The sequence below is a fragment of the Jaculus jaculus genome, chromosome 1, assembly GCF_020740685.1.
Source record: "Jaculus jaculus isolate mJacJac1 chromosome 1, mJacJac1.mat.Y.cur, whole genome shotgun sequence".
NCBI classification, from domain to species: Eukaryota; Metazoa; Chordata; class Mammalia; order Rodentia; family Dipodidae; genus Jaculus; species Jaculus jaculus.
Window position 1 is genome coordinate 306,602,775 of NC_059102.1, and position 12,734 is coordinate 306,615,508.

A 12,734-nucleotide genomic window follows, 5' to 3' on the forward strand; every position below is an offset into this window, starting at 1 on the left:
TGAGCATCAGTTAACTGGCCATGAGTGCAGATGCTTATTTCTGGACTTTGACTCTAATCTGCTGATGTGTATGTGTCTCCCTGTGCTGGTATCTCACTGTTTTGGATAGAGGTGAGTTTTGAAACTGGGACAAATAAGTTTTCCAGCATATTTTCTCTTTATCAATTCTGTTATCTATTTAGGGTCTTGTGTTTCCATGTGACTTTTAGCAGGTTGTTTTTTTTGTTTGTTTTTGTTTTTGTTTTTTTCATTTCTGAACAGAAGAAAAGGCTGTTGAGATTTTTGATAGGGCTTGTTTTATAATGTGGGCCACCTTGGGGATATATTATCATCCTAATAATACTATGTTACCCAGTCCATGAACATGAGATGCTGTTCCTAACTTAGTTCTTATTAATGGCTTTTTGCAGTGTTTTATACTTTTTAAGTACATAACTGTTTCATTCCTTGGTTTAGTTCACTTCTAAGTATTTCATTCTTTTTATGCTATTTTAAATGGTATTGTTTTCTGAATTTCTTTCTCAGATTTTTATTGCTACCTTATAGAAATAGAAATGAATTTTTTGTTTTGTTTTGTTTTGTTTTTCGAGGTAGGGTCTCACTCTAGCCCAGGCTGACCTGGAATTCACTATGGAATCTCAGGGTGGCCTCAAACTCATGGTGATCCTCCTACCTCTGCCTCCCAAGGGCTGGTAGAACTGGATTTTTAAAAATGTGCTAATCTGTTCTATAACTTTACTGAATATGCTTATGCACTGTAATGATTTTTGTGTCATTTTTAGATTCTTCTACATGTAAAATCTTGTCATCTGCAGATAGAGGTAGTCTTATCTCTTTCTTTCCAATATTGCTGCCTTCTTTAAAAAAAATTCTATGCTTTACCAAGATTTTGAGTCAAAATTCTTCCAACAAAAAAGTTGGTTTGGGGCTGGAAGGATGGCTTAACAGTTAAGGCGTTTGCTTGAAAGTCAAAGGACCCAGGTTTAATTCCCCAGGACCCACATTAGCCAGATGCCCAAGAGGGCACATGTGTCTGGAGTTTGTTTGCAGTGGCAGGAGGCCCTGGAGCACCCATTCTCTCTCTCTTTCTCCCTCTTCCTCTGTGTAATAAATAAATAAAGTTGGTTTGGCTAAAATCTCTAGTCTTAAGTCAAATAGAAAGTGCGCATCCTTGTCTTATTTCTGATCTTGGGGAAAAATCATGAAGTTTTCACCATTAGGTATAATGTTTGCTGTAGACTGTTTCATATATGCTTTTTATCATGTTATGGAACTAGTTTTCTATTCCTGCTTCACTGATTGCTTTTATTAGGAAAGAGTATTGGGTTTTATCAAATGGTTTTTCAGTGTCAATTGAAATGATCATATTTTTTTTTCTTCATCCTGTTAATGTAGTATAACTTTGTGATGAACCTCATTGAATTTTGTGGCCATAGTGTATAGCCTTTTTATTATGTTACTGGATTCTATTTGCTCTTACTTGGAGGATATTGGTGACTATATTTTTAAAGGATATTGGCCAAGTTTTTTGAATAGTCTTTATCTCACCTTGGTGTTAGGATAATGGTTGTCTCGATAATGAATTAGGAAGTATTTTCTTTCCCTTCTGGCTTTTGGAGTAGCCTAAGAAGGATTGGTATTTATTATTTAAATACTTGGCCAAATTTACAAGTGAAGCTATTTGGTCCTAGACTTTCCTTTATTGGGAGTTTGTTTGTTTTCTTTAATTCAGTGTCTTTACTTGATCACAGTTCTAGTCTGATATTTTATTTTCCCAGAGTGAATTTTGTTAGTTTCTGGAAAGCCCACTTTGAAAGTTTTGGGAAGATATCATAGGCTATAAAGTTATATTATTATTTTTGCACTTTTAACTGGATGCAGTTTCCACTTTTTACACGTCAAGTCAAGTACTAGGATCTCTTTTAAATCTCGTAAGTATATATAAATATATACTTTGACATATAATTGAGATAGTTTCTTCAAACTCTAGCCCAGGCTGACCTGGAACTTACTCTGTAGTCTCATGCTGGCCTCAAACTCACAGCAATCCTCCTATCTTGGCCTCCTGAGTGCCGAGATTAAAGGCATGAACCACCATACCTGGCTTGAGATAGTTTTTGGAGTGCTATGTTGTATCTCTTGTTAAAGCTATCCTTAGCTCATTTTATTTTAGTGATTTCTATACAGTTTAACTGCTAGCTTGAATTTATAATCTGTTTATCTTTCCTTTTATATTCTGTGCATTGTATTTAAACTTATATATGATTGTTAATTCCTTGGTGTTTGTTCAGTTCTAAGTACTTGCATTCCTTATAAGGTTTTTGTTCTGTATGTCTTACTGTCAGTTGAGTTGTTGACCTCTATGTTTTGTGAAGTCATTAGTATTTTTCCCTGGTTTTACTTATTTAGATTTCAGTTATTGTAAATCATGATCTAAAAATAAGTGGAAAGTTTTAGAAAGGAATAGTTCATAAGTTGGGGGCTGGACACCATTCTGAGTAGTGTGATGGAATCTCAAGTTGTCCTGAGCTTGAGAAATGAATATTCCCCTTGTCCAGAACAACATGCTATCTATCTGATAGTCACGTAGTAACTATCTAGGTTTATTGGCTTGACTGTCAAGGTACTCCAGTGCTTGTGTTTGATGGCCTTTATTTTACTTAATGGTAACCAAAGCTGGAAATTAAGCCATGCCATAGAGAAGCTGTAAAGTACTTCTTATTAGTGTAAAGTTAAAAGTTTCAACCTAAAGGAAGGAAATGTATGTGAGGTTTGTTAAAATCTATTCAAGAAAGAATCTCAATCCATGAAATTATAATGAAAACAATTCCTGCTAGTCTTTCTGTCACAATCCAAATCCCAGACATGTGGTGCTAAGTCCTTAGTTAAATGAAACAGGCATTACATTATGATAGAGTTCTATACTCTCCAGTCCAGCATAGTTCTGGGATTATATCCCTTTTGGATAAGAGATCTATTGTACTTTTCACTCTATTTCTATACTTGAAAAATATTAATCATACCAACTCCAGATCTTATTTTCATAAAATGTAGTTAACAGGTTATGTAAAAATTGCTTTGATGGTGTTACTAATAGGTCAAAATGTTTGTAACTAAGCAGAACGTTTAGATTTATGGTTATTAAAATAAAGTTAAGATGTTGTCATATTTCTATTCTTTTTCACCAGGCTAAAAGATTGTTAACTAGCTACCTAGTTATGAGTAGGAATGGGAAATTTTGCTTATTTTTATTATTTAATTTCTTGTCATGCAAGTTTTTTTTTTACTTTAAATAATCATGTGACAAGTAGTAATTAATTCATCATTGGTTTATAACAATTAAAGGCTCGTGTGGATGCATAAGGGACTTGAAGAGAGAGTATATACAGCCTGTCTATGGAAGTTCCTGCTGACACTGTTGAGTTACTTGATGATAGAACACATATATAACTTAAAAATGCATTTTTGTTATGTAATGTAGATGTGGTTGAGGAGTGATTTATTTGGAGACTAATGGTATTGCATGTAATTATGCTAGATGATTCACAGTACTGTGTTTTAATGTATATATTTTTGTGTCATTTTGTGATCTAGTTAATGGACTATTTATTGGGCAGGTTGATTTTTAAATATAATTTTGGAGACATTCATTTTTGATATTTTAAAGACTTCATAGTTGAGATCTTTCTCTTTAAAGCCTTCTTAATTGTGTTTCACTCACTTACTTTTATACTTCTTTGGATGAAAAAATATATGTTTTCAATGTAGTTTTATTCCTGAAGGCAATGTTTTGTTATTTATTTATTTATTTATTTTAGTTGTGGACATAGTATGTAAACAATACTTGTTGATACCATCCTTTCTGTCATCCCTGCCCCTTTTCCAAAGGAGCCCTCCTCATTGGGATACGGGTCAACCCCATGGGGATTGTGGGTTGTGCATTGTGGGGGCAGCAGTCAGTTATGGGGAAGAGGCAATGTCTCTGTGCATAAGGCCCCAACTTGTGGCTCAAACAATCTTTCCACCTCTTCTTCTGCAAAATTCCAAAATGTTGGGTACATTTTAAGTCTACTTCAGTGATGGACTCTGAGGAGCCTATAGATCTCTGCTTTGGTAGGTGTTGAGTGTTCTCAGTGTCTATCTCCTTCACACTTACGCTGATATCAGGTTCACTGAGAAAGCAGCACGCTTGCTTGCTCATTTCCCCAGTTCATCTGTGGTTTCGGCTGGGGCAGGGCTGAAGTGCAGTGAGTCAGTTATCTCCTCAGATCCCACTCGCATCTGAAAAAGAGAAGCAGATTCTCCAATGGAGAGTGAAGTCAGCCCATGTTAAATGGGATAACCATTACTAATTTAGAGAGAATTTAAAGGGTGTAGACCCTCTTATGGCCCAAGAGTAGTGGGAGATTAATGGAGTGGAAAGCAAAATTGTTACCTAGATATGATTCTGACTTGTTTCCTAGTTCCAGATATGGTTTCCTTTCCACTGAGCATATCTGTTAGCCAATCCAAGAACAACACCCATAGTGAGCCATTGGTCAGAGAGACCTACAATGTCTCCCAAAACAAGACAGACTTCTGTCAGAGCACTTGATTATCTACCAGAGGTTAATGGCAAGACCCTACTTCTAGAGACAAGAAGTTAGTTTTTAAGTGACCAGGAAGTATATGATTACTACAGATTATGAGGGGAGAAAGTTATTTTTCGTCCTGAGCACAAATGAATATGATTGAATATTGATGACAAGCCAGACCATATGTTTTAGTATTAGAAACCAGATAAACTCCAGTAACAGGCTGTGAGATTTTAATGTGGATATCTTTCTTTATTTTTGTACTGTAGGAAAGTTAAGGGAGGAAATATTGATGTACATCCATCAGAAAAAGCACTCATTGTTCAGTATGAAGTAGAAGCCACCATACTTGGAGAAATGGGGGATCCCATGTTGGGAGAACGAAAGGAATGCCAAAAAATGTAAGTGTTCATTTTGAAATAATGAAATTAATAAAAATATTATTAAAATATGATATTATTTTTCCTTCATAATTTTTGAAGCATTCTCTAAAACTAAAACCTCTTAATGAAGGATAGATTATATTAAACTAAAAATATGGAATATATTTGTTATGGAGAAAATAAGATTTTATAACTAGTAACTTGTGAAATTAATCATAAACTTATATTTATATGAGATGTTTTAGTTTAATTTAGGAAAATTTGGATTAGAAAATCTTATGGTCTTCTGTGTTTCCTGGAATTTCAAGAAGTTAGAAGGCATTCAGTCATTCCCAAATGGGGCAATTACCTTGATTCATCCTTTCAAAACAACCTAAGCCTCTGAAAAATGTTAATAACAAGACAAAATTTTTCTGCTTCAAAGGATTATTAGTGTTAGAGCTCCCATATATTTACCTTCTTAATTTTGGGGGAATCCCTTGGAAACTATGCTTTTTTATTTTTAGAATTATATTGGTGATTGTCTTACTGTCTTTCTTTAGTTTTGTAGAAGTAGAGATATTGACATTGACTAGTATCCTTTTCAAACCTTCCATTCATTAAAAATAAATTTACTCAACTAATGAGAAAAAATTTCTCTTTAATATTTTGATGGATATGTACACTTAGACTGTTCGGAGTAGATGTGATCACACTAATTTAAATTGATAGATGTGACTCTGTAGTAGGGGTAATTTTTTCCCCCAGAGAACATTTGACAATGTGTGGAGACATACTGAGTTATCATAATAAGAGAAGTGGTATTGGTGGGCTGGAGAGATGGCTTAGTGTTTAAGGCACTTGCCTGTGAAGCCCAAGGACTCGTGTTTGACTCTCCAGGTCCCAAGTAAACCAGACGCACAAGGTGATGCAAACACATGGGGTTGCACATGCACACAAGGTGGCGCATGGCTAGAGTTTGATTAAAGTGGCTGGAGGCCCTGATATGCCAATTCTCTTATCTCTACCTGTTGCTCTTGCTGTCTTGCAGTAAAAATAAATGCCAGTCCATTGGGCTTGCCTCCAAAAAAAACAAAAGGAGAGGTAGCATTGGCATGTGATGGGCAGAGGTCAAGTGTTGCTAATCATATTGCAGTGTACATGATGGCCACCCACCACAAAGAATTACCAAGTCAAAATTTAGGTAATGCTGTATATGAGAAACCATAGCTTGTTATATCCTGCGAGAAGAAGCTGTCAAGTGTATTATCTCAGTGTCTTAGTTGGTTTTTTTTTTTGGGGGGGGGGTTTAGAAGGATACTAAATTTCATTTGTAATGCATTAAAGGTAAATGAGTCCTCTAGAAAATACAGTAGCTTAACAAAAAGTACACATGCAAACTCACTGTAGATTCTACCTAAACCATCTGTTCTGTTCTCTCACATGTTGTCTTTTCTACTTGTCTGTTAGCAATTGCTTGTCTACATGAAGACCAATGGATTTAACTTCCCAAAGGAAGAGCAGCCCATTATATTCTTTGACTTTAAAATGTTTTGTCTCCACACTTCAAGAAAGAAATTTAATTAATTTTTAGTTCAATTCCTAGCCCCAAACCAAAGGCCTCTACTGAAAAGAAAATGTGTTTTATAATTCCAGAGGTATTATTAATGGCTAGGAAGAGGGAAATCTTGGAGACTGGGAAACACATAAAATGAAACTCATTATATTGGAGAAGTCAGTGATGTGGCCTACGTCCAGATGACTTACTTTTTATTCATCCAGCTTGGATCACAGGATTAGTATAAGCTCATCCTTAATGAATTTTCCATTCTCCAAAGATTTTTTTATGAAAAAGCTAATAGTTATGCCTCAGAAACAATGTAGGTGACATTTTGTTGGTTTTTAGTGTTTTTAATAGACATGGGGAATCTAATAAAATGTCTGTTGTTTTAGGAACAATCAAGTAATCACTAATGCCATTTTCTGAAAAATTCCCACCCTAATTTTTTCCCATTTGTCAAATAAATTTTTCAAAAGATTTCATACTAACAGTAAAAACAAAATTGTTACTTTGAGTGAGCACAGGATGAATCAGGTTGATAATATGGATGGTGTTAGAAAACATACATAGAAGAGGTTTTAAAAGTTGTGAATGTTAAAGCAAACAAGATTCACCCCCCCCACCTATGAAACTGACTAAAATCCAAAACGTTGACTTAAGAATGTAGAGTGACAGGAATTCTCATTCCCATCTGGTAGGAAAATAAAATGTCATACATTTTGTGATAAAATTTTATTCTTATCAAGTTAATTATAGGCTAACAATATCCAGCAAATATGCTCTTAGATATTTACTAAATAAGTTGAAAATTTAAGTACAAAAGAATCTATACATGCATGTTTATAGTAACTTTATCCACAATTGGCAACAATGGAAAGCAACCATAGTATTGTAAATAGTGAATAGAAAAACAAACTGTGGTGCCTATATACCAATAAAGTATTGTCCAAAAAAAATTTTTTTAAAGCTATGAGTTCAAGGCTACCCTGAGACTACATAGTAAATTCCAGGTCAGCCTGAGCTAGAGTGAGACCCTACCTTGAAAAACCAAAAAAAAAAAAAAAAAAAAAAAAAAAAAAAAAAAAAAAAAGCTATCACGCTTTGAAACTGCATGGAAAGAACCTAGATGCATATTGCTGTGAAAGAAGGCAGTCTGGAAAAGTTACATGCTATACAATTCCAACTCTGACATTTGGAAAGGAAAAACTATAAGTATTAGAGATTGCCATTTGCTGTAGGATAAGGCATTTGTAGAGCAGTGAACGTATGTTGTATGATAATAGAATGTCTTATATATGACATTATGCATTTGTAGAAGCTCACAGAACACAGAGTGAACCTAATGTAAACTCTGGGCCTCAGTTAATGATTGTGTGTATATTATTAGCTCATAGTTTACATTAGGGTTCACTCTCTGTGTCCTATAAGTTTTGATTAGGGTAATAAATGTACCACGCTAATGGAAGATGAGGATAACAGAAAAACAGTAGAAATAGGAACATAAGTAAAACTTCTCTAAAAGTCTAATAAAATGGGAAAAGAGCTTTCTTTTTGTTTTATTAGAGATAGTTAATGTTGTTGTGTAGCCCAGGTAACCCTGGAACTAATGGTTTTTCTGCCTCAGCCTCCCTCCCCAGGTTTAGAGTCAAAGATGTGGAACATCATGCCCTTCTGTTAGCATAATTTCTTTTGTATTAATTCTCAATCAGATTTACTGAACAGGTGAAGAGAGTTTCAAATTCATTATTAGAAATATAGTGAGCTGGGAAGATGACACAGCACATTAAGGCACTTTTACTTGTAAAGACTAATGGTCTGGGTTAAATTCCCAAGGCATCTTATAAGCCAGATGTAAACAGTGACGTATGTATCTGACATGTATTTGTAAGGGGCCCTGGTATGTGCACACGCACGCACACATACACACAAATTTTTAAATAGAAACATAGAGATGTCTTTTCAAAGATATTTTCTCAATGAATCCTTTCTATTTCTGCCTTCTAATGTCCAACTGAAACTATTCAAAAAGGTAATCAATACTTATAAGTTTGACCAAACAAAACCCAAGTAGATAAAAAACAACTTTTGAGGCTAGAGAGATGGCTTAGAGGTTAAGGCACTTGCCTACAAAGCCAAAGGAGCCAGGCTTGATTCCCCAGTACTTACGTAAAGCAAGATGTCCAAGGTGGTGCATGTGACTGGACATTATTTGCGGTAGCTGGAGGCCCTTGTGTGCCCATTCTCTCTTTCTCTCCCTCTTTTTCTCTCAAATAAATAAGTAAAAAAAAATTTTTTAGAACCCACAAGATTACTGGCATTCTAACAAATTTAAGCATAAAAGGAATTTATTGAAGGCTGTTGACTCACAGAATCTCTGGATAATAAGTATTAAGGTTGCTTATAATAGCTGGGAAGAATTTCTAAGCCCTGTTACTAGACTGATTTCAGGTGAGATCAGCTATGTATTGCTTACCTTTTCTCATTGCCTAAACCAGTACTGGAAGTAAAGAACAAGGAGAAAAGGAGAGAGGGACCTGTTAATTGTTATCTAGGTTAATAAGAATGGTGTTAATTCGTTCCATAGAACTTTTTATATAGGTTTTAAAATTCATCTTTTTCTTTTATAATCTGTAATCGCTACTAAAGTGACTGAATCTAAAAATATCAATATCATGTCAATCTCTACTGAAAAAAAAAATTGGGCAGGTCAAAAAAAAGAATCATTTTTGTCAGTATGAATTAACATATTCAATAAGGATTAAAGATGCTATATTTTTCAATCAGAAGTATTGCTTCAAAATAAGACCTCTGAATATCCTGTCTAGGAAACTGGGAAAAGATTTATGTTGCTCTATCTTGTTTGTCCAACCTACAGAAAATCATTGTCTTGAAGTTTTCTAAGTATATCATATATTTTATTTTACTAAACTTCTTTGGCCAGATATCTGTAGGCTCAATTTTGCAATAGTCTCACTGAATATATCATGTATTTTTATTATATATGAATTGGAAATGTGGATATACTTGAAGTATTCGTCTAAAGAGTCTCAACGCTAACACAGACATAACTTCTCTGGCACGGAAAGTGGTTGAAGAATGCAAACTCATTCATCCCTCAAAACTAAATGAGGTAGAACAGCTATTATATTATCTCCAGAACCGCCGTGATTCATTATCAGGAAAAGGTAAGAGGAAGAATTCCTGATTTTAAAATGGAGTATACAAGTTGTTTGACTATAAACGTGGGAGGGACTTTTTAAACACATGCCAGAATAAACAGGTATATTATTTTCCTCCAAACTAAGTTTTATTCTTTGACATACAATAATGGTCTGATTCTGTTTTGTTCTTTGAGTGTATATACACATATACGAAAAAATTATTGTGGACTAATAAAACCAGAGATTGTAGAGCAGAAAATGTATTTTCTCTGCTCTAATTAGATTTATATTTCTAAATTTTTATACTTTAAATTATTTCAAATGTTAATATACATTATATATACATACATACTAATGCACACACACAAACACAAAACACACACACACGTATACATGCAGAGACAAAGAGAAAAAGAGTGCTTCATTTCCACCCATCTGGCCCAAGACAGGTATAAATGTGCTCCAGTATAAAATCATAAACTTTATTAAAACATCAGATTTTTTTTATTTTAATAATTTGTTTGGCTATTGAGCATGAACTTTGTAGAAAAAGAGAAATGAAAATATTGGGTTGCAGTGTAAAAAGGCTGTAAGTACCTTCTAGACTATCCTAGAATATAAATTTTATGAATTTTCATTAGGAAAATAACACACTTCATTCCTCAATGTCTTTATTATTGTCATTATCCTATCCTCAGTTCTCTCATGAACCATACCATTAAAGTATTGAACTAAGAAAAAATTTATAGAACACATTTTAAATGACCAAAACCAAAAACAGATATGTACAAATTTTGACTTGAATAAATTAAAAAAATAAGTAAAATTGTTTGGGGATGTTTTAAATTTAATTAGTGTTGTCTCTATATCCATATGAAATAAAATGCTTTGTTCCCAGTGAATACCTGTACTAGTTACCCCTGAATATAGTAGCTAACACATGTTGTATTGTCTAAACAATATTCTTACTTGTAAATATAACAGCAGATGAAAGGTAGCATGTTAAGATAAATTAAGTGAACAAAGTAAATGTAGTATTTGAAGATCTGTGTATTCTTACTATGTTGTATAATATAGTTAAAATTGATGTTTCCTAGTGACAATGTAATATAATTTTTGATGACATTTATAATTAAATTTGTTTAAACCAGTATAAATCAAATCACTGTGTTTTTAGAGCTAATCATTATTTCTGTCCCCCTCAAAAGTAAAGGAATATAAAAAATAATAATGTCATTATTCATGAGTAAAAATAATTCAAATCATTAAGATTCTTTACACACTAATAGTTGAAGATATATACAATGTTTTACTATATATTAAAAACTTAATTAAAAAAATACTGAGTTTTCCTTATTTTTTTAACTTGTATTTTTTTTAATCTAGAAGCCTTGCCCTAAAAGTAATTGAGAGAAAATAATACTTCTTTATATCTTAAGTAATTTATTTTTCTTTGATAAGTAAAACCATGCCACAGAAAATGACCTACATGAGGCAAAATAGCTGTTGAGATCATATGTTCCTTTTTATTAAATATTTATTTTATTTTTTCTTCTTTTTTTAAAATTTATTTGTGTCTATTTTGGGAAAGCAAGTTCTTCTAACATTTCTATTATCAGCAATTTTCTCATTTTTAGTCACAAATATTGTACACAATATTTCTTTTTGTAAACATATACTAATTGTACAAAATAATGGATTTCATTGTATATATTTATACATGTGTATAAAAATCACTCTCATACTTTCTTCCATTATCTTCTTTTCCCTAATGCATTTCCTCTTCCTGAATAGTCCCCATTAAGGGCTCATTCTAATATTTTCTAATTATACAATCAAAATACTGACACTTTTCTACCTTAGTGTACATGAATTGTTTCTGTTTGATAGTTTTTTTTAAAAATGTTTTATTTATTTATTTATTTGGGAGCAACAGATAGACAGAGAGTGGCAGATAGATAGAGAATGGGCATACCAGGGCCTCCAGCCACTGCATAAAAACTCCAGATGCATGCGGCCCCTTGTGCATCTGGCTTACATGGGACCTGGGGAATTGAGCCTCGAACTGGGGTCCTTAGGGCTTCACAGGCAAGTGCTTAACCACTAAGACATCTCTCTAGTCTTTGGTAGTTTTTTTTTTTTTTTCCTTCATTTTTTTTTAAAATTTATTTATTTGAGACACAGAGAGAAAGATAGATAGAGGGAGAGAGAGAGAATGGGTGCGCCAGGGCCTCCAGCCACTGCAAACGAACTCCAGACGCATGCGCCCCCTTGTGCATCTGGCTAACGTGGGACCTGGGGAACCGAGCCTCGAACCGGGGTCCTTAGGCTTCACAGGCAAGCGCTTAACCGCTAAGCCATCTCTCCAGCCCAGTAGTTTTTTTTTTTAAAGATAAAGTTATGAACTGAATAATATTCATAAAGTTTTGTTCAGTACCCTTTGGAAATAAGTGAGGATTAAGTTAATGTATATATCAAATATATGTCATTTGATTTATGATCTTAATTTTACTTCTTAGACAAAAGTCATAACAATTTCATTATTTTAGCTTGTAAATTTACCCATCATTACTTAATCTGAACTTTTTTTAATGGTTCTTTCTTTTTTGAATTTTTTTTAATTTTTTTATTAATTAGTTTTGTATTCAGCAAATACAGTCAGTTTGGTACCATTATTAGGTTCATTGTGACCTACCCCCTACCCATTGGCCCCTCCTTATTGAGGTATATGGGTCGTGCATTGTGGAGTTAGCCCACAGTTATGGGTAAGATAAATGTCTCTGCATATCATGACCCAATATGTGTCTCTGACATTCTTTCCACCCCCTCTTCCGCAAAATTTCCCTGAGCCATGTTGGGTTCATTTTTGGTCTCCTTCATTGATGAGGTGTTGGGGGCCTCTGAGGCTCTGGCTCTCTGATTTGGTAGGAATTGGTTTTTCTCTGTGTTGGTCTCCTTCCCCCTTGTGCTGGTATCTGGTTCATCAGGAAAACAGCACCCTTGCTTGTTTTGCCATTTTTTCTTAGTTTCAGCTGGGGTCCTTTTGAGGTATGATGGGGTGGCTCTCTCGTTAGGA

At 33.9% G+C, this 12,734-nt stretch overlaps 1 protein-coding gene across 2 annotated transcripts in view; it reads left to right on the forward strand.

Annotated features, from left to right (window-relative positions):
* Kifap3 (kinesin associated protein 3) overlaps positions 1–12,734 on the forward strand; it is a 143,593-nt gene that overhangs the window by 4,744 nt on the left and 126,115 nt on the right. For both annotated transcript variants that reach the window (XM_045147576.1, XM_004658798.3), the window contains exons 2-3: positions 4,844–4,975; positions 9,528–9,682. In XM_045147576.1, the coding sequence (XP_045003511.1) occupies positions 4,844–4,975; positions 9,528–9,682 (287 nt within the window). The remainder of the gene's footprint in view (positions 1–4,843; positions 4,976–9,527; positions 9,683–12,734) is intronic.